This window comes from Scophthalmus maximus, chromosome 8 (assembly GCF_022379125.1).
Source record: "Scophthalmus maximus strain ysfricsl-2021 chromosome 8, ASM2237912v1, whole genome shotgun sequence".
NCBI lineage: Eukaryota > Metazoa > Chordata > Actinopteri > Pleuronectiformes > Scophthalmidae > Scophthalmus > Scophthalmus maximus.
The window spans coordinates 18,129,231-18,154,212 of NC_061522.1; the positions used below are offsets into that span (position 1 = coordinate 18,129,231).

The window sequence follows — 24,982 nt, forward strand, 5'->3', positions numbered from 1 at the left end:
AGCATACAATGCTGGTTCCCCTAAAAAAAAAAAAACCTCCTCCTCCTCCTTCTTCCTCAAGCTGGAGACCCAGATAACTGAAGGGCAATATCTGTGACAGGCTACTGAATTCAGTGTGCTCAGCAAGTGAGACTTGGGCCTGAATGGCCCAAGCTATGCATTAAAAGCGATGAGGTCAGCCCACCATTTTGGCCCAAACAAAGGTTACCACCATGTAGTTGCATTTCTCACGATCGCACACCGTAACTCTCTGATCAAATGGGCCCTTTGTGTAACCTCATATAAAAGGGCATGTTATACAATAGTGGGTTCGAATAATAACACGAGGAGGGGTCAGTTATCAAAAAGAAGCCAGTCACACAGGGAGGGGTGTGGGGGGGGGGGGGGGGGGGGGGGGGGGGGGGGGGAGTTTGCAGAGAGGGAGTTGAGGGGTTGCAGAAAAAGCATCAGGGCCTGTGTGGCAAAATGTGGCATCGGCTGAAAGAGGGGGAATGGCTGGGAAGAGGCATTCGGGAATGAAAGGGAGGCAGAAAAGAAACCCTCTTCCCAGAAGCAGTTGAGCATGACCATCAGAGGCCAAACTACAGGGGAGGAAGAAGACCCTGAACAGAGGAATTTGGCTGCTCTCACAATGCATGAGCTGGACGACCAATTTGTTAGTTGGTGTTTGCTGCCACAGGAATTTGTTTTGACAGCGGCTCGAGCGCTAAAGGCTGCAAAGCATTACAGAAAAATTAGCAAAATGAAGACCTCAGAATCGTCGCTTGGTATTTAATTCATCTCCTAAATAAGTCTTGCATGTTATATTTATTTAAAATTACCACAACACGTTCCAAAAAAAATCCAAACAGAGAAACACCAATCGAGTATGTATTAATGCATTTTTTGTCACGTCAGTGGCATCGAGTCCCTCTGAAGCGTTTGCAAAACAACAGGACAGAGTTTGAAATGTTTTCTTGTGTTCCTGTTCTTTCCATCTGGAAGAAGACAAAGCACAATGGTGAGAGAGACCTGTGGTTTTGTCTCTGCTTTTTGCACTTGCTCTATGGGTTTGGACAAGTTGTGAAAAATGCGAGGAATCACAAGGCTGAAACAATCTATATTTAAATACCATTGTCTCTTTTTTTTGTATTCAAGTTATTCTGACGGGAGCTTTAAAAAACTAAAAATTACATCTTGAAGCAAGGATCTATACAATATTTTTTGCGAATTGCTGGATTTATATGTGTCTCTCTTTGACAAGTACATCAGATCAATTTTGAACACAACTTCGGAAAAGTTGCACCTATTCCTAACCTGCGTCTTTGGAGTTTTAGCCTGGAGACCACAAAGTCAGAGTGACCCTCTGTTCTGATGGGAAACGGTAACACTAGTTTCAGTAATGGCTTTCAGGGTGGCCCACTACACGCAAGGAACATAAGGATATTCAGTTAACACAAATGGGACGTGCTCGTAACAGTGACCCCGGAACGAACAGGGATGAGGCATTGTGTGTTTTGAGTGTTTTACAAGGACATCACTGAAAGGAGGGTGGTAGGTTATGTGACCCCACCATCAAAATGGCTCCCCAGTAGGTTTGGTAACGAGAAGCAAATTATATATATATATATATTTATATATATATATAAATGGTTGTGGTATTATTTTAAATTTCATACAAATATTTCGTGTAAGTTGTTAAATACATTTTCTACGAAAGAAATGATGTGACCGCAAACTTAATAAATCTGGCTGTGAGACTGAGAAACACTTGTAACATACTTTATTGAAAATAGGACAAATTTAGACACTAACAACTCATAAATGGACCACAAGTTGGGAAACAAAATGAGACGCATTAAGCCACAAACAAGGCACTGAGAGAAGGTCTTCTGAGGGAAGGGGCTCACTATAGGAAAATAAATGAGAGCTCACATGTGACTGGAAATTTAGTTTCTGCTTTAAATGCGACGCAGAACTAATCTCCCGCTCCCACCGTCACAATTCACTGAGTTTTGCAGTCGGCGTCCCCTTCTCCAGTTCCCTTCAGTTTCTTCAGCTCCTTCAGTAGCTCCTGCTCAAGGGTTAAGATCTCTTTGGGTTTCTTGTACTGGAGAAGAGAGAATAAAAATAATTACTTCAACATTCTCCCTGTCTCCCTCCTGCAACTCCTTAATTCTCTGCAGCCATATCGAAAGTACATACAAAAATACAAAGCTAATAAAACCCAAAAAAAAGAGAGCAATTATTGTGGGCATAAAAAATAATATAGCAATGTCAAAAAAACCTGTCAGCACAAAATAAAATGATTGCCCTCGTGAGTCGCATAAAATACTTACATAAACAAAGTCATGTTTTACTGGGCATGAACATTGTTAACAGTATATTAAAGTAAAGTATCTTGTGCAAGTCCAGATGATAGTTTCTAGGAGATTTTCCTTGGATATGTAAATTAAAAATAAAATTGATTTTTTTCAGATTCTTTTGCAACTATTCATATTGCTCAGATTATACTGTTCAAGAACCTCACTTTCCTTATTTTAGATTAGAACACATATCTAAGAATCAATTTGTAATGCTTGAACCTTCATACGTAAAACATACGTTTTCCTAACAGACGTTTAGATGATTTTGGTTTGGATGAAGATTGTGGTGTTGGACTTACGCTGACAATCAAAGTGTTATTGGCGTGAGTGAAGCTGAGGGCAGAGCAGTCAAATGGCAACTGACTGCGCTCTAGATCAGGAATACTGAACTTCTTATAATACCTGGGAAGACATGGAGACATTTGTCATAGGTCGGTCTTGTCACTGTAAAGACAAAAGGGTTGTGCACAGTGCCATCTATAGGAAGGCAGTAAGGATTACATGCTACAAGTGTGTACCGCAGGAACCACAAGATGGCCAGGGAAATACAGTGTCCTCTCATGGATATTTACTTTTTGTTTGAGGTTTTTATGACGATGCATCTGTCTGATGGGTCCACTAAAACGCTGAAGACATCTTTGGGATAGGGAAGGTTTCGGATTCTCCACTGAAAGCTGCTCTTTGTGTCTCTGCGCATGAACACAGGCTGTGGAGACCGAAAAATTTGAATCAATTTCATAGACATGGATATTACGTGTTTTCTCTCAGAGGAAGCAGAGTGAACTAAAAGTATATATTTATATATGGTGGCAACCTACATTCGAGCAGTGCTCCTTCATCACACCGGAGTCCACGGATGCGACGGGGTTTGCCAGAGGCTCCCCAACCTCCACCTGCCATTGGCCCTGAGCTCCAAGTGTGCTCTTATTTCGCCACTTTCTTTCTGGAATGCACCAAATGTTTCGTAAGTGACATGAACTCGTGCCAAGCGCTGAATCACATTGACCTACTTGACACTCTGTTTCTTACCAATGAGCTCATCTGTTTTCAAGTCATACTCTTCTGCCATTTCTTTGCCATCTGTGAAGAGGTAGTGAATCTTCCTTTTTCCTGGAGGTGGAATTCAGAGACATATCAGCATACAAATGGGGGGGGGGGGGGGGCAGGGGCAGAAGAGTGGAATGTGTCTGAAGGTTAACGCAAACGAGCCGAGCAGTTTCAATACTATCATTGTCCTATCATTCTTAGGATGGTGAGAAACATATATATATATAGAAAGGATCTCAGAAGTAGCAAGACGCTAAAGACACATTGCACCTCCTTTTTTTCTTTTTTTTTTAGGTGACAACGTTTTGGGACACTGTGCTGTAAGATGGGAAATCGCCACCTGCTCGTCGCCTGGTAACATCAACGACGTTAGCTAACATGAGCTCCAAGTCTGTTATGCTAGCTGTCAACGTGAGGCGACAGTTCGACCGATTCTGGTGAGCAGTTGTTCAAATCAGACTCGGGCTGATTATTCCTGTTGGTTTTGCTCACCGTCGTGTATTAGTGCTGTTTTCCTCGACGATTTCAGCGTCTGAATCCAGCTCTGCACTGCCATGTCTGCACAGATGTGTCTGCTGCGCGGGGGCACTTCCGTAACCATAGCAACCGAGGTCAAAACCAAACTCAAAGGAGAGGACATATGACTGTGTATGTATGGAAAATTAGCCATATATTATGTTTCTATATTTCCATGTATATAATGTCGTAAGTACACTTTGTAATCGCACTTAGAATTAGTTGACTAGAAGATTTAAGCCAAACCGAGCCGGCTGACCCGGAAGTGAAACCTTTGAATTCATGTTGTCCGTCTTTCGTTGTCCCCTTCTGTATGGTTCCATCTGAACAGGGGTAAGAGCCAAAACATTACAGTTGAATTATTTTTTGTTGTCAAATGCACAATTTATTTTGTGGATATTCTGGAACGAATTAAAGCTTGACGTGTATATTGAGTGACAAGGACGGCTGAACAGATCTAACGTGTTTGGCTAGCCGACTGGCTGTGGTTGTTTCGAACGTTAGCATCAGCTAAAGTTGGCTAGTGATGACTGTAGGGTTGTTGGAGCAAGTTGATTATGTTTATGAAACAGGATCTGCTGTTCTGTATGTATGACAAATGTACTTGACTGTTATTAGGTGCTAACTGTAAATTAATACGCAACATTCAGTACAGCAGACATCAAGCTGTGGCATGTTACGAATTGTGTTTACTCAAAGATTTATAGGACATCTCTGAGGTATTTGTACTTTACTCGAGCGTCCCTATTTTGTGCTATTTAACCCCAGTCCTCATCTAGTCACGGACTTTCTGGTTACTATGCAGTTTAACACTGTACTTTCAAATTAACTTTAATGATGATCCAATATTATAATATTTGATAGTAAAGAAGCACTCGATTGGCATGATGTGTACGTTTACTTTGAATATTTAAGACATTTCCTTTATATTTCAATCTGATATTGCTACTGTCAAGCTGTCATTTCTGCTGAATTCGAAAATGTAAAAAGGAAACAAACTGAAAAATGCAAATAGTGTTTTCACTTAAAGGTTTAATGCTCAAGCTCAGTCAGTTTTCCAAGTGTGAACTCTACATATTAATGTGTAATGCACATTCCAGATTTGAAACTTATAAACAACTTAATAATTCTGCTTTGTGCCGTAGGCCCCTGGTGCCCCCCTTTAAAAGACAAGATGGAGCCCCGTCATGGGATCATGAAAGCTTTTCCCAAAGTGAAAAGGGCCAGAGTACTTCAGGAAAAGGATGCACCACCACTGAAGAAGAAACCTGACGAATGTGATGTCACAGGTTGTTGTTGTTGTTGTTGTTGTTGTTGTTGTATGTGCATACATGTGAGATTGAGTGGAACAAACGAAGGATGGAAGGAAAATAATACATAAAGAAGAATTTTAGGGACATAAATGAATGCTCATGGTAATCTGCTCCTCTCCTTTGCCTCAGGAAACTCTTTTAATGGAGTCACAGTGTACATCCTGCCCGCTGGAATCGGAAGTGCCAGATGCCAGATCTTTCAAAGACAGATTCAACAGAATGGAGGACAGACGGAGAGTTCCCTGTGTCCCACTGTCACTCATGTTGTTGTAGATGACAACATGGACAGTGACAGGGCTCTGCGCCTACTGAGAGTGGATTGTATGCCCTCTGGAGTGCAACTGGTGAAATGCACTTGGTTGAGCTTGTGCATCAGTGAGAAACAACTCCTGGATGAAGCCAGCTACAGCCTTCTTTTACTCAAGAGGTTAATGCGCGGTTAATTGTTCTTTTGTGCTACAATTCGTATGTCTAATTGTATCTCTTGATGTTTCCAGTTTATGGTGTAGACTTAAACTATACAGAGATGGAGGCTATATATTAGCTGGAAATATTAATGCCTCTTTTTATTCTCTTAGGGATTCTGTCAAACCTTCTGCAGGTACTAGTGTAGAGCCAGTGTCTCATCAAACCGAGCCACAGGAGACCATAGACATGGTAGGTTGTCTGGTCATTTGAAGAAAATTTCCTGTGTCGTTTATATTTTCCCAGTCATTTGCATCATCTGGTCCAAAATGAGGACAAAAGATAACACACAAATGTGTAAAAAAGAACAAGTCCCTGTGTGTTGGATTTTTAACAAAGTTTTACTTAACATCCTAATATTAGACAGCACCAGATACCAAAGAGGAACTGCGAGGAGAAGAAGATGTAGTCTCTCAGAGTGACCTGGAAGCACTCGTCAATGGCCAGCACCCCAAGGAGGAGATGCCTGGCCAGAGCCTCGACCCCAGTCTAGACTCTTCGGCTCAGAGGGCGGTCTCAGGAAAGTGGGTCTGTGCCCACTCCTCCCAGTCCAAAAGTAATAACTTCAACAAGCACATCACAGACAAGCTAGAAGTGCTGGCCAAGGCCTACACGCACCAGGGGGACAAGTGGAGGGCGCTGAGCTACTCCAAGGCTGTCAACGCACTGAAGAGTTACCACAAGCCTATTACATCATATCAGGTATTGCAGCGCAGATGCTTTTAATATTATGTCATTGGTGCTGTTGGTAATTTGTATGGTTGTTGGATATAGGGTATAGCAAGTACTTTTTGTTGGATGTCAGTTAAGCACACAGATTATTGTTAGTGCCTATTATTGGAATTATTTTTCTTTTATTCAATTTACTATGAACCCCCCCAGGAGGCTTGTCAGATACCAGGAATCGGGAAACGAATGGCTGACAAAATTGATGAGATTATGGAGAGTGGACATCTCCGGAAGATAGATCACATCGGGGAGGCTGTGCCAGTGCTGGAGCTTTTCACTAACATTTGGGGTGCAGGAGCTAAAACTGCACAACTGTGGTACCAACAGGTGAGGCACATAGACACGCACATGCACATTGATATCATAACATGATAATGTTAATTATGTTAAAAAAGGCATGTTAATTAAATGTGAGTAATTGAACATATGAAGGTAGGTAATTGGGAAAAACAATGTCTGTATCTTTCCTCTTTTAGCTACACACGTAAAACCACTGTTTATTTACATATAGGGTTTCCCGTCAAACCACAACTCACAAAACAGTGGCATAATGTCTACTTGCACTAAATGATGTCAGATAATTTAAATCTAGTTCAAATTGAAACTCTGGATTATAGCCTGGCTGATAAATCTGCTGGGGTTGATATGCATTGCAGTCAGAAAGTATTCTGACCCCTTCACTTTTCACGTTTTGTTACGTTGCAGCCTTATGCTAGAGTTGTTTACATTTCTTTTTCCAACCTCATCAGTTGACACTGAATACACCATAATGAGGAAGTGAAAAAAGAATTTTAAAAATTTTGCAGCAGTCATAGTCTTGGTTCATCTCGGGTATGATGCAACAAGCTTTTGTTCACCCAACGCTGCCCTGCATTGTCTTAGCTGTTAGCTTAGGCTCATAATCCTGTTGGAAGGTGAACCGTCCTTAGCCCTCTAGACCAGGTTTTCATTAAGAATATCTCTGTGCTTTGCTCTGTTCTGCTTTGCCTCAACTCTGACCAGTCTCCCTGTCCCTGCTGGAAACATACTGCCACAGTCTGTTACTGACACCATCATGCTTCACCATTGGGATGGTATGAGTCGGGTGATGAGCAGAAACCTTGTTTGGTTTCCTCCAGACATGCCGCTTAGAATTGAGGCCAAGCATTTCAATCTTGGTTTACTCGGACTAGAGAATCTTGTTTCTTAACAGTCTGACAGTCCTTAAGTGTTCTTTTACTGAGGAGAAGCTTCTGTCCTGGAAGTTTCTCAAACCTCCACACAGGATCTCTGGAGCTCAGCCAGTGATCATCACTCCATGATGTCACATCTCTTACCATGGCCCTTCTCCCCCATTTGCTCAATTTTGCAGAGCAGCCAGCTCCGTAAGGGCCCCGGTTGTTCCAAACTTCTTTCTTTTAATAATTATGAAGGCCACTGTGGTTGTTGGGAACCTTCACTGCAGTAGATTTTTGTTGTAGCCCTCCCCAGATCTGTGCCTCAACACAATTCTGTCTCTGAGCTCTGCTGGGAGCTCCTTCGACCTCAAGGCTTGATGTTTGCTCTGATAGGAATAGCCACCTGTGAAACCTAATGTGTGTAGACAGCTGTGTGCCTTTCCAGTTCATGTTCAATCAACTGAATCTATCACAGGTTCACTCCAGTCAAGGTGTGGAAATATTGCAAAGATGATAATGAAAACTAGAGTTTATTTAAGTTTATTTTCAACCATGAAATCAAAGTACTTCCCTTGTCACTGCTCTTTAAAATCTGAATGCAAGAAATCTTTATCAAAAAGGTTAGTTTACATTATATGTTAATACTATTCTTTCTCATGTGGTTGTTATGTAGATTTTCTGAAGTCTAAAATATTTATATAAATATTGAATGTGAGTTGAGCATTTGTTTTGATTTAATTTGGATCTTCTACATCTGAGGCTTTTGTTATTCTGTTCTATCTGTCTAAACAAAAGATTGCAATAAAATAAAACAAGTTAGAAAGTGAGATTTTCAGAATATCTACTGAAAATCTCCCTTTCTAACTTGTTTTATTATATATTGTTATGTTTTTTGTTAAATACACTTTGAATTCTTAGGAACTACTGTAATAGTTAAACAAGGCTGCACAATTTGATTTTGATTATATGAATAACCAGGGCAAGAAGCAAATGTCCAATATGTAACACTGTGCATTTGTTTTTTCATTGTTAAAAATAATTGTTTAATTAATCGTTTTTTGTGTATCAGGGATTTCGCACTTTGGAGGACATACACACAAAAGCCAACCTGAGCAACACTCAGAAAATAGGACTCAAGCACTACAATGATTTTCTAGACCGTATGCCCCGAGAAGAAGCAGCAGCCATAGGGAAAATGGTAATGCATCTTTATTTGTTGCAATATCTACATGTGACACTTGTTCAGCCGTGCACATAGAGGTGTGATATCTCTGAAAAAGATCCCCCCTCTAATCCACAGAAACTTAGAAGCAAAAGGCTTAGAGTAGGAAAAAGTTTCTGTCGGTTTTCCTTGTCAGCTTGATGATGGGAAAACCAGACTGTATTCTCTCAAAGTGGATTGTCCCTAAGGGGAAAGCTAACTCTCAAACTTGCCTCATCTTAAAGTAGCCAGATACCTGTTCGCTCCAGAGCGTAGAGCACAATGCTAGTTGTTTTCAGATAGTATTACTTGGATTTTCTTTTTCCTTCATAGCTGCCAGATAGAGCGTGCGCACAAGGCAGATGACTAAAGCATGTGTACTCCCTTAGCCATGTCAAGATTATATGTGATGCTGCCTCCCAGTATTTGGCTGGGAGCAGATAAAAGTCAAGTTGTTCGCCAGTGGGAGACCATAGAAAATTAAACACTGTGGTTTTCTATTATTGAGCCAAAGATATTAAAAAAAGCTCCATCACTCAAGGATAGATGATGTCATGTCTCTATTTTGTGTCTTTTTTTCTGGGTATGTGCAGGTGAGAGATGCCACCCAGGCTATAGACCCAGGCCTGTTGGCGGTGGCATGTGGCTCCTACCGTCGGGGAAAAGCCACATGTGGAGATGTTGACGTACTTATATCTCACCCTGATGGCAAGTCGCACAAGGGCATTTTCAGCAAAGTGTTACAGAGCCTCCATGACAGTGGTAAGCCCCTATTCTTTTTAGGTGGAAGAGATTTTTTCATGTCTTATCCGTAGGTTTTTTTTCCTTCAGAGAAACTATTTAAAAAGCAACTTTTCTTCTCCAAGGGTTTTTGACAGATGACCTGTTGAGCCAAGAGGAGAACGGAGACCAGAAGAAATACATGGGCGTGTGCCACTTGCCAGGACCCGGCCACCGCCACCGCAGGCTGGACATCATCGTAGTACCTTACGACGAGTTTGCCTGTTCGCTCATGTATTTCACCGGGTCGGCACACTTTAACCGCTCAATGAGAGCCTTGGCAAAGACAAAAAGCATGAGTTTATCCGAGCACTCGCTGAACAAAGCTGTGGTGCGTCAGGGAAGCTTGAAGGTGTACGGCGGCACTCCACTTCCTACACTGACAGAAAGGGATATTTTTAATCTTTTAGGCATACCGTACAGGGAGCCTCCCGAAAGGGACTGGTGATGATTTTCCAATCACAATGTCAGGTTGGGTTTTTTATGGAAAAATAATCATGATGACAATGATGGAAGGAGAATCCGTGATTGTGCACAAACAGATCACCTTAGATTCCTGTTTGACTTGAATGCTAATTTTATTCTACAAGTAAAATGGTTGGGTTCACTTGAAACTGAAAAACAACATATTTACTTCTTCTTACTAGACTGTATCTATCCCTCCAGTTTGTTTAAATTGTACATGCCAAGTTTTTTTGAGATGTCCTGAAAACTCCCCAGTTTAATTGTTGGAGATTACAAAGCCTTTTAAAGTGATGATTTTTATCTTTAAAGGGACAATCTCCTTAGTAGAGGGCGGCTGGAATAAGAGGGGTAACTACGAACACAACTCTTAACAGTGAAATTCCATCTATATCAATGATTCAAAGGCTGGCAGCAAACATTTCAGAACTGGATATCTCCGAACCTCAGCAGGTATATCCATTAATTATCTGCAGGACTAGATACAAGTAGAGCGAAGGGGGAAAATGTGTAGGGGAGGGAAGTGATTGATTGTGTATTTTATTATGCCAGATGAGGAATGTAATAAAACGTACTGAAAGGTAATAGCAGATCTTTCCGTGTCTTCCTCTCACATCAGTTCACTGAGGACCGTTTTATCTTCATGAGCCTCCGTCTGCGTTGAAAAGGCAAGTCTCAGTTCTGAAACTGTATCATGAGGAACGACATGCCAGTGTGTTGAACATTGAAGAAGAAGGAAGTCAGGGCGATAATAAGAAGGCCATTGCAATAAAGACGCACCGATCGGTGATTGGCCGGCCTATCGCCCACTCGGCCCCTGCTGACCAATCGCTGCCTAGTCCGCAAAACCAGTGGGCAGTCCGCGCAGCTGTACACCCATCACGTTGCGCACATGGATCGGGTCGAGGTGACGACGCCACACCCTGCAGACCGAGCGAGAGTGCCTGTGCCGGGGGAGCGGCTTGTGTAACAGCTGCATCGGCCAGTGGCACCGACGGCAACCAGTTGCGCCAGCTCCGCGCCTCGGTGAAATGTCTCGTACGCAGAGGAGGCGGCGCATGCAGCGGCCTCTCAGCGCGTCGGGGGCCGACAACTAGTTTTGGGCATATTCGGAGCCAGGTCGGGAACAACCGTGTTCACATGGTTGTGTGTGGGTTTTTTTTTTACCGCAGCCGTAGCCGCTTCTCGGAGGAATGAGAGGCGTGTGCTGGGCTCTTGAAATGGGACTGTTTTTGCACGCTGTTGGCTCTGTCACCCCCACCGAGTCCGCAGCAGACAGGGTAAGGCTGAGCAGTTCAAAACAAGCCCCCCTCACCCCCCACCACACACACACACACACACACACACACACACACACACACGGCTGTTAGCTAGCTACTCGCGTCGTCTTCACGGCCAAGTTAGCGAACTGTTCGGCTAGGAGTGTGTTAGCCTGATGGACCGCACGTCCCGGTCCCGGTCCCGGTCCCGGCCCCGGCCCCGGCCCCGGCCCCGGCCCCGGCCCCGGCCCCGGCACGTCTCCTGTGCCGTCGTCGGACGGGAGCTTCGACGGGCACTGTGCTGTCAACGGCGCTGTTAGCACGCGTGCTACTCGCGGTTAGCCGCTACGGCTAATGTACCTGGCACAGCTGAAGCGAAGGGCCCGCCGCTGTCCGCCCTGTTTATGGTAGAGGGTTGACATTTGAGACAGGGGCGAGTAGGATAAACAACACAAGCAGTTCTTCCGGTATGAACGCAGCCGCGCCGGTAGACGTCTACGTCCAGCCGGCACACGAGCTCCGTAATCATCTTCTGACACCTGATGATGCCTCTCACTGTCTCGCCCGGTATGAGGCGTCACAGCTGGTGCGTGGTGTCGTTCTCATCTCCCCCTGGGAATAGTCGAAATCAATGGGCGCGCATTGAACGAGGGAGTGGTGCCTCATCCACCAGGGGGTTGGATCGGGAGCACCTGGACTTGTTCGCTCCTGGATTCAACACCCTCTCGTGGATACCTAGGACCTGGATGAATGGGAATCTCCACAGACAAGAAATACTACTTGATTGCCATGTGTCGAGATACCTTCTCGTGTAGTTAAGTTAAGTACAGTCCCCGCTGACCTCTATCTGGGTCATAACAACACACACTGGTGTTCAGCTGCCCAGATAGTGACACTGTGTTTTGAATGTGACTAAGGGCGTTCACGATGACGTACACGAGGCCAGGCTGCCACTTCGATTTTAAATTTTTTTGTTATCTTTAGTAAAAGAAGAAAAATCCGGATGCCACGTTGCCGTGGAAACATGCAAGTGGTTGCAATGCTGTTGTGTTACTTATACACATAGGCGTGCGTAATTTGAGTGGGTGGATCAATGTTATCAGTCAGCATCCGGCACTGTTTCTCATCAGCATTTTGAAATTCATGTGGCATAGGGTCTAATTAGTCAGGCATCATTCATAATAGTTCTACTGTCCAGTGTAGAAAAGTACATATACAGTACATTCAAATTCTGGCATTTAATGTGTTTTTTGAATGTACTAACGATCCACTTGAAAAGCAGTCACGGTAAATATTCAGGGATTTCACTAGATTGATAAGGAAATGATGATTATAAAACTATGTGGAAGGACAATAGATTTAGTTTTTATCCATGCTCTTCACAGACTCCAGGATGCATCAGAGAAAATATTTCTTCATGAGCTACACAAAATTTTATATATCAACCTACTTAAGGTTCAAAAGATTTTCTTAATAATCTAGATTAAGGCCATCATTACGATCCCCTACACTAGTTTGTTCATTTTGACCACAACAATGGACATGTCTAAAACATATACCCCATTGCTTTGCACAGTGTTGTTTCCATAACTGTAAATATTAACTGTATGTTGTACAAATAAATAGCTGTTGGCCATTTCAGAACCTGACCCATCCTTTCATACAGGAGAGATCCTTTTAGTTTTACTAGTAGATAATGTTCTAAAATAGTGTGTGTGTGTGTGTGTGTGTGTGTGTGTGCGTGTGTGCGCGCGCGTGCCTCACTAGTGACAGCCTGTTGCCGCAGCTCTCGCTCACTTTGAGCTCTTTCTTTCTTTCCTTTCTATTACTTAAAAAAAGACACCATTTTGACTTGCTGCTGCAACACAACATATTTCCCCACAGTGGGACTAATAAAAGGTTATTTTATCTTCATTTTCAGAAAGTTATCATTATTTTTAGACAAGAAGTAGTAAATTCATGCTCAGGAGCAGTATTGTGTCATTGGTTTGTGCATGTGAGACAGATAGCCCCTGGTTACAGGGAGACAAAGTTTACATCACATGGCCCTGAGTAATATTACTCACTATTTGCATTCATACCTCTAAAAGTCACCACAATACAGAGTCAGCATTATGATAACCAGGGAACTGTTGTCACTGTCAGACATTTTGAATAATATCATCTAATAAGCAGTTCATACCTTTCGGCAGATAAGAACTCTCTCTGTGATGCATTCAATGTGTCAAAAAACAGAAACAAGCTGTAAATGCAACACTGACATATCATCTGCCTTATAGGCGATATGAGCAAACAACCTTATCATTCATTTGGAGTCATGTTTCTGGACGCCTGATAAATGTACTCACATGAAGTCCATCCATCCAGTGTTCTGAACGATGCAGTCTGAAGCATCTGGTTTCACCATGCTGTTGCTGTACGCAGTAGCTGTTACTGAGCAACAATGGTTCTGTGCAAAAGTCAGATTGTAGTTATTTAATAGTTGCAACCAGAGTTTGTCTGAACTATGTGAATCCCTAATCTGCTGGCAAACGAACGGCATTTGCTGACTTTGAGAACAAATGTATTGGCTCACAACCTGGTTCAGCTGTCTTTCTCAGCTGTGGACATTTGGAAGACGTTCTTTTTGGGAATGTTTAATCTTGGCAGTAGTGGGGTGGAGGCGTATTACCCACTTATTTTTCAAGCCAACTTTTGCTTGCCAACCTAACTCTGTCTCTGATTGGCTAGTACTCGCTGCCTTTGTTGTCAGGTTGGTGAGTCGAGGAGTGCTGATTGGTTGGAGTTACTATAAGAATATCAGAGTTCGTCAATCAGAGGCAGAGTAGGGAAGTCATGCCAACGTTTGCCTTCTTGGGGAAAAAAAAAAATCGCCTGAACTCTTGCGACTTAATAATACCCTAATGCAGCAAAATATGGCCTTAATTAAATTCATACATGAAGCAAACTACACAAACAAAGAACTCGTTTCAGCGGAAACCGCCGTGTGTTGCCACATCGGTGTCGCTAGCTAGCAGCTCTGGTAGCCATGACAGTTCAGCTGCCGCGCCGGTGCGCTCTCCGTCCCCCACCACCCCCCGTCCGAGAGGATGCCGCCGGGCACAGAGATGCTGCCTCCTGGACTACAACAACTTCAGGGGAAGACATCAACAACAGTGAGCACTTTTTAACAGTCGACGAATCCAGGTTACTGAAGTGCACGTAAATGCAACGAATACTCTGGTCACTGGATCAGCATCCAGTCAGTGTCGTGCCTGAGTGCTGCTGGTCGCACCTAGCCCGGCGTAGCCAGACTAATACTCAAATGAGTATTACGAGAACAAATGAAATGAGCTCCCAGAAAACCTCTGTCCAATTAGAGTCAGTATTATTCATGCATTAGACCAGTGTAGGACCAATAACATTATATTGGAACACCCAGGCCCCTACACTATCTGTTGCAAATAAGCTGTTCCAAGTGACAGTTCACAAAATAAACTACTGGCCCATAGACTACTCTGCAAAATAATAAAAATAAATTGTCCAGTTTTCATGTGTGGAAGGACTAAGGAAAAGTTGAGACAAAATGCCTAATCATGTAGTTGTCTCACCTTGTAAGCTGTGGCTCTTTTTATTGATGCAATATCTGCATCAGAAATTAAGTGACAATGTGCAAATATCACTGGCCCCTTTTGCGCGAACAAAAAATGCGAGTCGTCTTACAGATCAGCGCGTTAATCTTTTGCTGGAGATAAATTAAAGGGTATACCCACTTCTCCAGGCACCACTAAACCACTGAATATTGGTAGCTGCTGCTAATATGCCAGCCCTTTTTTTTTTGTTCCACGCAATGTTGATGACTATGAAAGAGAACCTTTCTTTGTCGCAGGACAGGGTAATCAAGAAGGGGTCAGCGGGGTCTTTGCGCGAATCGACTAGCTCGCCAACTCCTGCGGGATCAGCTCTGACGTCGTGGTCAGGACTGAGAACCGTGGCCATTTATCATTGAACTGTTCTCATTGTCTGCTCATTTCAACAGCTGCTCATTATTAGGGGCGATTATTTTCTAATGTAGCAGTCATTTCTGGGACAGTAACCAAACCCGCCTTTAATCTGGCAGCGCAGCATGAGGTGCGTTGTTCGTTTGTTTCAGGGAGCATGCGCCGACGGCGTGTGCAGCCTGTTGCAGTTGCTCGTGTTCATTTTCGTGAACAATTTCAGTGCAGGGATTTCTGATTCCAATGCGTGTTTGGGTGGGATACGGAGGAATCTGGTTCATCCAGATTCTTTGCTCAGTCACTGTCTGTCATGGTCTGTCTGGAGAAGTAAACACTAAGTTAAAAAGGGTTTCCGGATGACTTACATTTTTTTTATTCTGATTCAGATGTTTTGATTGATTGCCTGTCACTCATCAGGCAGCACAAGTTATTTTTATTCTGTGGGGTCACATGCGTGATACAGATTAGATGAAGCACTTTTTTAGCGTCCGAAATGCCTGTTCTTAAAATCCCTACTTCTTTCAACACTCTGATATCTTTATGTGGCACACACAGAAGACCCAAACAAACTGGATGGTTATCCGTATCCAATTGCACAATGGGCCCAGCCTTCCCAGTGCACGAGAGCACAAGGTGCAGAATAGTAAGTCAACCAATGAGATGTTTGTAGAAAAAGTTATCAGAAACAAAGCAGAGGAACAGAACATTATGTGTATGACTTGGAATAAGTAAAACCCCTCTGTGCTTGTCTGGGCGTTTAGAAAGAAATTTCATGTTGATAAGATAAAACCGTCAGGATTGAGAGTTTGTTCTGATCCTATGTGGCCGCGTGTGACTAATCATTCCTGTGTTACTGCGCTGTGCCGTGCTCTTCACGGTGCTTTTCTCGCCGTTCTCTCCCTGCCTCACACTTTGCTCACCCTTCTCAGCGCTGCGTGCCACTTATTATCATGCGGCAGGGGCCCGGTCAGGAGCCCACTCTGCGCTGCTGGCTGGAAATTTCCGTAGAGCAATCCTTGTCCACTGAGCCTGGGTTGCAGTGGCGTGAGGGATTGAGTTTGTGTGTGGGTGTGGGTGGGTGTAGGATAGACAGACAGACAGAGAGAGGGAGGGAGGGAGGGAGAGCGAGAGGGAGTATGTTTGAGAGCTGTTTGTCGTTTTTCTTCAATGCGATAATGACAAGTGGTGGATTGGACCTGGATCATCATGCTTCTCAAACTGGGATCCGCACTGGTAATCTATAGAGAAATAAAATACAATGGAAGATATTTCAGGAGAAATCCACAGACCGCGGATTTTATTTCTGTCTAGCCCGTGTGCAGCTTTTCACCGATATGATAATTGTAATTAGCAGATGAAACTTTTTGAACCAGGCAGAGCTGCTACTTTGGTCTTTTGACAGTTCAGAAATGTAACAGACTGTCGGAGTGGAGACAAATGCCTTATTGAATTTGGATGAAATTTGACTGTTGTGCCAAATTCTTGAACTTTTGGAGTTGGAATTGTGTGTTAGATCTCTGGGAACATACTGAGTGGTTTTGCGCTGGCTGCGATTCAAACATTTGCACTTGATATGGGCCTTAAACACTGATGAAATTTTAGCAGCTTGAAAGCACAAGTGGCTAGAACTTGTTTACTCCAGATCATTGCTAAGTATAAATGTTGGCTACTAGATATCTGCAGTGGTATTATTATTCCAAGTTAAAGTGCAGTGTCAACTGTAAACAACATGTTCTATATGCTTATCTTTATTTGATAATGTTTTTATTGACTGGTATATAAGAACAATCAACTTCCTTTGCTTTAAAGTTCCAAATTAGTTTGTGCAGCTTGGAGTAGCACTCCTTTTGTGTACTTTGCATTCTAGAACAGTAGTGCATGTCAACTGCACGCTGACCTTTGAGAATACTTTGTTTCTCCAGTTTGTATTTACTACTTACCATATTATTTAACCTGTTAAGAGATGATACACGTGAAGCTGGGAGATCGTGCATGTTTCGGAGAACTGGAGAAAAAAATGAATTGATGAACTTGCACCTTCCAAACATACTATAGGCTCCTTACACGGAAGGTATTTGACATGTCACAGCAGGAGAAGTACTGGCGTAAATAATGTACTTGGTTTTTATTCTGTGCATGTTTGCTCAACAATCAATTGAACATTGCCATTATTAACATTATTATGTCAGAAGTCAAAATGTCTGCTGTGAAAATGGCCCGTTTGTCCTTTTATTTCATGGTTAATTCAGAATGTAAGCGAAAGAGCAGGGATGTACAGCTCAGACGCGGGTATCAGAAATGAGTCAGTTACTTATTCCACACTGTTGGATCGGGTATCGTTCTCTGTCTATGTGCGTGCACTACGTAATGCTTCAGCAGAGTTAGCAGTTTGGAAATATTTGTCACTCGCTATGACCCACAAGTTCTACCGCTAAGGACCTCCCCAGTGTCTTCCACACCAGCTTTCTTTTATGCTTTTTTTTTTCTTTTCTACCTGGGATTTTGATAATATATTCCCTTTTTCTGTTTGTTCTGCTCATTTTGCAGAGCCTCCTGCACTGTGAAGGTGTTAACAACCAGAGCTACATCTGTGAGTCCGGTCACTGCTGCGGAGAGTCTCAGTGCTGCAGCTACTACTATGAGCTCTGGTGTAAGTATCAACTTTTTTTCCTTTACATACTCTCGCTCTCCCTTTCCGTGCAGATGCTTACACACAGGATTCTATACAATTTTGTCTCTCTGCCGTGAAACTATTGTGATCATCTACTTAGTAATTCACCTCGGATCCTGGAGGAACAGAGCATGCATTGGCTCGATCATACGGGTTGAAACACAGAGCAGCATCTTTTTGAATTACTTCAAAAAATCCATATATGTCGGGCTCTAAATGCGATCTTCCGTGGCTTCAGAAAGTGTTAAGACCCAATGATTATTGTGTTGTAGATTAAATCTTAAATGGATAAAACTGCCATAAATCTGTGCCCATCAATCTACTCCCACTGCCCAATAATGAGCACCGGTGCTAACCCTGACCAACAGAGTTGGACTGTTTTTCACTGCAGTCTGTTTATTGTTTGTCTGGTATTAATTTATGACCTGATAAAGAACACAGCAATGCTGCCTCCTCTTCTGGTGTTAGGTACACCCCATCGTTTCAGGGTTTGTACATTGTGTAACAAGTTAGTACTTCTATGAGTTATGGCAGACGTCAGTAATGTTTGTTGAAAGTGGTGGAAGTGGTACATCACAATGCCTGTACTGAGTGGAGATGTTCTGTGCTGTGCAGCATATTGTGTAGTTTACATTCTTATTTCTCAGAGACACCGGCTGCCTTGCCCCATAGTCCTTGAAGTGAAGTTCCCCACATTTTTCTGTGTTGTGGCGTGTGTGGCTCAGACACACAGCAAACACAAACGGGGTTGTTTTTGAAGCCTCACCCAGTTTTGTTTCCGTGTAGCTGTTTAGACTGGACTCTGTCTGGATAGTACAGTTTCACAAAAAAATGAGCGGTAGTGTTTTGTCAGTTTTATTATCATTATTATTATTATTAGAAATTAGTTATCCCTAAGTGTATTTAGACATTTTGAAATAAGCGGCTCCCACAATTTGTTAGGATTTGTTTTCCTGCTACGTGGCATTGAGATAATCCGGTCAACATTTACAAATATGAGTCTCCCAGAGTGATAAACCAGAACTGTCAAGAGTTCAGCATGTGATGCAGCTGCGCTGTCAAATGTGAGGTTGCTCCATAAAGAAGAAAGACTGTAATTCTATTAGTACCTCGCCGTAGAGATAAGAATGGACTTGCAGTATCAATGATGGTTAAACTGGAAAAATCTAAATACAAAGGGAGAGTGTAGGATTTAGTGGCATCTAGCTGTCAAGTTGGATATTGCAACAAAGTGAAAACCCCTCACCTTCAAAGTGTGCAGGAAAACCTACGGTGGCCTTCAGGTAACAAACGTGTGGAAGGCCCTCTATAGAGACAGTTTTTGTTTTGTCCCTTCTGGGCTACTGTAGAAACATGCTGATTGAACATGACAGACTCAGCAGAAGACGACCTGCTCCCAATGCAGATATGAAGCAACGAAAACACAACTATTCTTAGTTTCACGTGATTATACACTCATTCAGACATCATCGCGAATATTATACTCCATTTCTGATAATAGATCCCCCTTAATCCTACACACTGGACCTTATGTGGTGAAATACATAATGCAGCAGGTACAGTATACAGGCATGTGAATGTTTCAGTGTTAGAACCAGATGTTGGCAGTATTCGATCTCCAGTGTCACGTTTGTACTAGCAGCAGGGACTTCATGTTACAGCACTACAAGCTCATACAGTGAAACATGTTTTTTTTTTGCTGAGCACATTTTTTCCTGTGTTAACGTGTTCATCACCATGTGAGTAAAATATATCAATGGAACAGCACATTTTAATCTATTGACATTTCTGTGTTGGTTCTTCTGACTGCAGGGTTTTGGTTGGTGTGGGCAATCATCTTCATTCTGAGCTGCTGCTGTGTGTGCCACCACCGCCGCACCAAACACCGGCTGCAGCAGCAGCAACGGCAGCACGAGATCAACCTCATCGCTTACCGCGAAGCACACAACTACCCTTCTGTGCCCTTCTACTTCAGTAAAAGCTTCCACTGGCACATGATGCAACTTGGTGTTGACCATTTTTCAATTGTATTTCACTTATACAACATTGTGATTACAACGTGTTACAGTAAAAAAGAATAATATTTTATTAAATCAATTTGCCGATCAGTTTTTAAAATACAGAAGTCGGTTAATGCACAGAAAACAAATGTTTATCAATCATCAAAATAAAACCTAATTATAGTCTTTGGATAGTAACTGGGTAAAATAATTTTCTTTCTTGAAAACTAACAGTTTAGCTTTTCATGATAAATTACAAATTCCTTCTGATCAGAATATTAAGTTTAAATATATATTGATGAATACAGTGCACCCAATATAACATTTATCAATGGTGTGAATAGATATGTATATAGTAGTAAATAAAGAAAGAAACAATAAAAAAACAGTTATCTGGTGAATATAAGGACAGAGTTCTGACCATGGTAAAAACACATATGCATATATTGACACCCTGAAACTTTCATTTCAAACCAGTGCATATCTAATTATGTGTATATGAACAGATTGGATATCTGTTTCAATTGTTGTTGTTTTTCTCAACTGTACCTTCACATCAATATTTTCTCAGTTGCATCAATTTGAGGAATATGACACTATTGACGAGCAGAGCAATGGCTCCCGACTCAAATGTAATGTTTGCACTGAGATCCATCCCTGGTTTCGCACAGCGTTGGAACCTACCCTGTTTGCATGCCCCAGTTTTCAGGAAGCGGCCAGCATTGCTCTCTTGGTGCCTTGCCAGTGTTGCAACACCGTCTCGCTCAGAGCTGCAACGGCCCTCAGCACAGAATTGACCCAGAAATGAGATTGTTTTGTCACATTTTCCCCCTGTTGCTTTGGGAATGCTTACATAGTGGCAAAGAGAGTTCAGTGAGGTCGCACTGAAACTTGTGAGGGTCAGTCAGTAGATTAAGTCTAAGAAAGACTAACCCATATAATTGTCCACATAGTTCTGTTTATTCTTATCAGTGCATATGCAAATGTATACTTTTCCTATTCAAAGCCGTTTTTTTCCATCATATTCTCCTCAGGGTTTCTGCCAAACTACCTCCTGCCGGACTATGAGGAGGTGGTCAATCGACCACCGACTCCTCCCCCTCCCTACAGTGCCTTACACACAGGCCCATCCTCAGTGGCTTCTAGTCCACTGGACTCTGAGCAGCCGGAGAGACAATGTCCAACCACCCAGCCCACTCCAGTACCCCAAGTTTCTGAAAGTCTTTGTTGCAGACCCGGCATAGAGGAGCCACAACCTCCCACTTTAGACTTAAGGCCAAAGCCTGAGAGCAAACCCACGCAGACGGCACAAGATTCAGGCATGATACTCGTGTCAGATGGGCTCACCAGGGAGGGACTCACCAGCCATGAGAAAAGAAGCGAAAGTGGGGAAGACTCCTGCAAGGACCCCCTGCTGAAGGACCTGTCAGAGGGTTGCGCTGAGGACAAAGATCGACTCCCCAATGGAAGGAGGAGGCGATTCACGGGAGACTCTGGGATTGAGGTGTGCGTGTGCGGCACACGTGGGAGCAGCAGTTGTAGTGGAGTAGGAGGGACGGGCCAGGAAGGCAAAGAGTTGAGGGAGCTAGAGAGCCTGCTGCGACGCGAGGGAGATGACGGAGAGGAGGTGGAGGAGGAGGCGGGCGACTTCTGCGACAGCTGCGGTCACCGGGCCTCATTCATTGCGGAGGAGGAGCCAGCGCTGGGCGGGCCGGAGAGGCGGGCGGCACGTGCGCCTTCCGGATCTCCTCAGCCGGCTCACCAGATGGGCAGCAGCCCACTACACCCTCCGGTGTGCCTTCTCCTTCACACCATCAATGAGCAGGAGGGGCCGCACCACAGCACCAGCAGTGAGCCGCAGGGCTGAAACACACCTTTGTCACCGAGGGAAGGAGAGAGCACTTAGGACGGGATATGGAGGCATATGCCTTTGTATTTTGAGCAAGTGATTTTTTTTGTCTCAAATGCTTTCTAAGTGTGTATTTTTTGTGCAGGGTGTGGGAGCAGGTAGTGGAATCTCAGCTCAAAGTGAGTGAGATCCAAAGGTTGAGAAATCCTGCTCCTCCCCACACTGGAACCGTGGCCTTAACCTGTGTACATTGGGTTAGTTAGGGCAGCAAAAGCCCTCTAACACCCTGTGGCGATTGAGACTTCGCACACTGCTCACACACACACACACACACACACACACACACACACACACACACACACTGCTCACACACACACACACACTGCTCACACACAGTCCGTCAGATGTCCCTCTCGTACATTGGAATCTACGGACATCGTCAAAGACGTGATAATTGAAGCTGTGATGTCAGAACAGGACGTTCACTGCCTAGGATGAACTCAGCTCTCCTCACTGGGTGCTTGTAACAATTCTGCAAAGCCGTTCTTTACGTAATAAAAAAAAGCACACACAGCAGGAACCTTTTGAATGAGTGCAATGTGGAAATACCACAGCGAGTGTTTTTAATGCAAGTTGATACTGTACAGGGACACCTGAACAAGACTGTGTGGGACGTCCCGTCATGCTTCTCAAGTGCTTTTTCAGCGATTTAAAAACTGGTCTGCCTTGTGCACATTTTTTGTCGTTCCTCATCTGCCCTGCTTGCGGTAGAGGAGTATAAGTGCATTAACAGATCTTTTTCTGAGCAGTTCCTTTTTTGCACAGAATGTATTTATCTTTATAAATGAAGCTTTTAGCTAAAGAAAATCATAACAAAACGTTTTTTTCTCTCCATGAATTCATTCTTAAAGGACCTATATGAAAGTTTTGCTCTTGCTTCATAGCCAACAGTAGCATTAGCAGCTGTTTACTTCCCAGTCGAAGGAAATGTGAGTTCAGCATCAAACTTCATTCCCCGACTCACCAAGAGCTGCCTCCAGTGGCGGAGAGCGACGCCCATGACTCTTGTTTTGCTTCCATTTCTATCACTTCTTTGCTTGTACTGAAGTCGGCATGCTAGCCATCCCATCCCATCTCTTTCCAGAGGCAAGTCACTGTAGCGTCCAGTCTGGCCTGAAGAAGTAGCGCTGCTCAGAGAGAGTATTCCCACCATTTTTTTCCCTTGCAAACGCAAAAATGGCTAAAGCTCTTGGCATGAAACAATGTTCACCAACAGACAAAAACTTACATACAGCCCCTTTAAAGGCAGTACATAATTAGTTTCTTAGAGTTTTATACCGTCACATATGTAAGAAATTGACTTCAGTGCATTGATAGTAGGGAGTGCAACAGATTCACTTTGTATACAATCATATCTTGAACTTAATTTAATGAATGTCTCTAGTATGTGCCTACCCCCCCCCCCCCCCCCCCCCAAAAAAAAATGCAGAATGTTGATGAACAATGATAAACTTCAGTGTAACTTAGAGATTATCAGATATCAGGTACTAAAACCAAGAATAGAATGTGAAGCTGAAGAGATTATAACTGAGATGGGCAACATCAGACCTCAAACTTTTATGTCAGTCACTTCATGGAATACCAACTTCACCAGCTATATAAAAAAAACAAAGATTTTAATTTCAGATCCTTTATGTTGGATTAGCGATTTCTACCATCCTTCACTCTTCTTTCTTTTATTTATATGTAACGACTTCCTTAAAGGCCCTTTAAAGAAGAAATCAGTTGACTGATTTTTACCAATGCGTGATCGATCTTGCCTGGCTTTTATAATATCAAGCATTTAACCCCACAGAGCAATTTTAGAACAAAATGTCTTTAAACTGCAGTCTGACCAGTGGAAAACAACAAACTCATGAAAAGTACTTTACATATATATATATAAAAAAGAACCATATAAGATAATAAATTACTAGTCTAATAGTCTTCCTTGTTTTATTCTCAGTTTCTGAATATCTTTTTAAAAAAGCATGTTTTTTATGATTGACAAACATGTTTTTGAACAGGAAGCATTTAACAATACAAGTAAAAAAGCAATATTTATAACTCTGTCACAGATATAAAGTAAATACAACTTGGAAAAAGCATTAAAGTGATCAAAGTTATCAGTTCCACTGATGCATCTTCGCTGAACATTCATTTACTTGTTTTTGTCCCACTCAAATTAATTTACATGCTGTTGTGTCGTAGAAATTCATTTTTTCAAACTTTCCTCAGAGCAACCCCCTTAAAAATTGCAAACATTACTATGACTGCAAAGCACAAATGTTTTAGTCCACGGTCTCTCAGATTTATACTAAATGAACCACGAACCAATCTACCAGATGGTGTCTCCCAAAATGTCTAGCACAAGATAAAACTGTAATATGAACTCTGTATTCTAGTAAGATGACTGAATTTTACTCATCAAAGCCTGAACACACTTTTAAGTGCTTTATATGTGAATTCTTTTGTGAAATAGAAAATGCAATTGTGGTACGTGTAGTACAAAGATGAGCTATTTTTCCTATTGGCAAAATCCTTTAAAAAGTATTCTAACTGTATAAAATGTCAAAACCACTTTATATTTGCAAATTGAATACTATATTCTGTAACATGTTTGTGAACCAAATAGTTGCTTTCATCATTTTTTTAAAAATCAGTAGCTTTATTGTTATGGACGGACTTTCTTTTGTCGTTATGGGTATTATTATTATTTCTATTATTATTATTATTATTATTATTCTGTTGAGAAAAAAATTAAGTTCTTATCCTGAAGATGTGTGAAGGGTACTTTTGACTAACAATACACTAGTTACTTTGTTAACAAGATCAGGGGCATCTCGCCAAAGACTCTTTTTTTCTTTCATCACCAGTGTGTGTTAGGTGGTTTTGCACATGTTATTTGAATGTTCTGATCATAAGCCATTTATTACGAGTACCCAGACGGACATATGTTTAATAAATATTCTGTTAAAGTCAAGCTGACTGCCGTGTCTCTGTGGCTTTTTTTTTTTTTAAATTACAGGCATTACAAGCATTACTCTTTGGTTGTGGATTGTGCGTAGAATTATATTATATATATAATTAGATACTAACAATTGAATAATAGTTTTTTCTTGGTCTAAGATCCAAAAATATATTTATAAGAAAAAAGATGTAACTGAATAAT

At 42.4% G+C, this 24,982-nt stretch overlaps 3 protein-coding genes across 7 annotated transcripts; 2 read left to right on the plus strand and 1 right to left on the minus strand.

Moving 5' to 3' along the window:
• Positions 1–1,745: 1,745 nt before the first annotated feature.
• Positions 1,746–13,871, minus strand: dpcd (deleted in primary ciliary dyskinesia homolog (mouse)). 2 transcript variants are annotated; one of them, XM_035636988.1, is made up of 7 exons: positions 13,853–13,871; positions 13,623–13,723; positions 3,375–3,455; positions 3,164–3,288; positions 2,918–3,051; positions 2,645–2,747; positions 1,746–2,089 (listed from the first exon to the last, which is right to left on the minus strand). In XM_035636988.1, exons 3-7 carry the CDS (start codon positions 3,412–3,414, stop codon positions 1,985–1,987), a joined length of 507 nt encoding a protein of 168 aa, XP_035492881.1. In that variant the 5' UTR covers positions 3,415–3,455; positions 13,623–13,723; positions 13,853–13,871; the 3' UTR covers positions 1,746–1,984. The 2 variants fall into 2 exon arrangements, with proteins under 2 accessions (XP_035492881.1, XP_035492880.1); XM_035636987.2 differs by lacking the exons at positions 13,623–13,723; positions 13,853–13,871 and adding an exon at positions 3,885–4,062.
• On the plus strand, positions 3,909–10,600 carry poll (polymerase (DNA directed), lambda). Of its 2 annotated transcripts, none has more exons than XM_035636982.2 (9): positions 3,909–4,040; positions 5,054–5,197; positions 5,351–5,648; positions 5,800–5,878; positions 6,050–6,388; positions 6,569–6,742; positions 8,642–8,770; positions 9,367–9,535; positions 9,640–10,600. In XM_035636982.2, exons 2-9 carry the CDS (start codon positions 5,083–5,085, stop codon positions 9,999–10,001), a joined length of 1,665 nt encoding a protein of 554 aa, XP_035492875.2. In that variant the 5' UTR covers positions 3,909–4,040; positions 5,054–5,082; the 3' UTR covers positions 10,002–10,600. The 2 variants fall into 2 exon arrangements, with proteins under 2 accessions (XP_035492875.2, XP_035492874.2); XM_035636981.2 differs by lacking the exon at positions 3,909–4,040 and adding an exon at positions 4,113–4,241.
• On the plus strand, positions 10,790–24,798 carry wbp1lb (WW domain binding protein 1-like b). Of its 3 annotated transcripts, none has more exons than XM_035636984.2 (4): positions 10,790–11,295; positions 17,799–17,901; positions 19,735–19,896; positions 20,957–24,798. In XM_035636984.2, the coding sequence occupies exons 1-4, from the start codon at positions 11,209–11,211 to the stop codon at positions 21,787–21,789; spliced, it is 1,185 nt and encodes a 394-aa protein (XP_035492877.1). In that variant the 5' UTR covers positions 10,790–11,208; the 3' UTR covers positions 21,790–24,798. The 3 variants fall into 3 exon arrangements, with proteins under 3 accessions (XP_035492877.1, XP_035492878.1, XP_035492879.1); XM_035636985.2 differs by lacking the exon at positions 10,790–11,295 and adding an exon at positions 11,335–14,429; XM_035636986.2 differs by lacking the exon at positions 10,790–11,295 and adding an exon at positions 16,386–16,484.
• Positions 24,799–24,982: the final 184 nt, after the last annotated feature.

What these genes read in the sequence shown, in the direction of transcription:
- wbp1lb (XM_035636984.2), top strand. Translation starts at nt 11,209, where the DNA reads ATGAGAGGCGTGTGCTGGGCTCTTGAAATGGGACTGTTTTTGCACGCT. An exon ending in CCGAGTCCGCAGCAGACAGG is followed by an intron (nt 11,296 to 17,798) that starts GTAAGGCTGAGC and finishes CTCATTTTGCAG; the next exon opens with AGCCTCCTGCACTGTGAAGG. An exon ending in TTCTGTGCCCTTCTACTTCA is followed by an intron (nt 19,897 to 20,956) that starts GTAAAAGCTTCC and finishes TATTCTCCTCAG; the next exon opens with GGTTTCTGCCAAACTACCTC.
- poll (XM_035636982.2), top strand. Translation starts at nt 5,083, where the DNA reads ATGGAGCCCCGTCATGGGATCATGAAAGCTTTTCCCAAAGTGAAAAGG. An exon ending in AGCCTTCTTTTACTCAAGAG is followed by an intron (nt 5,649 to 5,799) that starts GTTAATGCGCGG and finishes TTATTCTCTTAG; the next exon opens with GGATTCTGTCAAACCTTCTG. An exon ending in AGCCTATTACATCATATCAG is followed by an intron (nt 6,389 to 6,568) that starts GTATTGCAGCGC and finishes GAACCCCCCCAG; the next exon opens with GAGGCTTGTCAGATACCAGG.
- dpcd (XM_035636987.2), bottom strand. Translation starts at nt 4,062, where the DNA reads ATGGCTAATTTTCCATACATACACAGTCATATGTCCTCTCCTTTGAGT. An exon ending in AACAGCACTAATACACGACG is followed by an intron (nt 3,456 to 3,884) that starts GTGAGCAAAACC and finishes TTCCACCTCCAG; the next exon opens with GAAAAAGGAAGATTCACTAC. An exon ending in ATAACACTTTGATTGTCAGC is followed by an intron (nt 2,090 to 2,644) that starts GTAAGTCCAACA and finishes TCTCTTCTCCAG; the next exon opens with TACAAGAAACCCAAAGAGAT.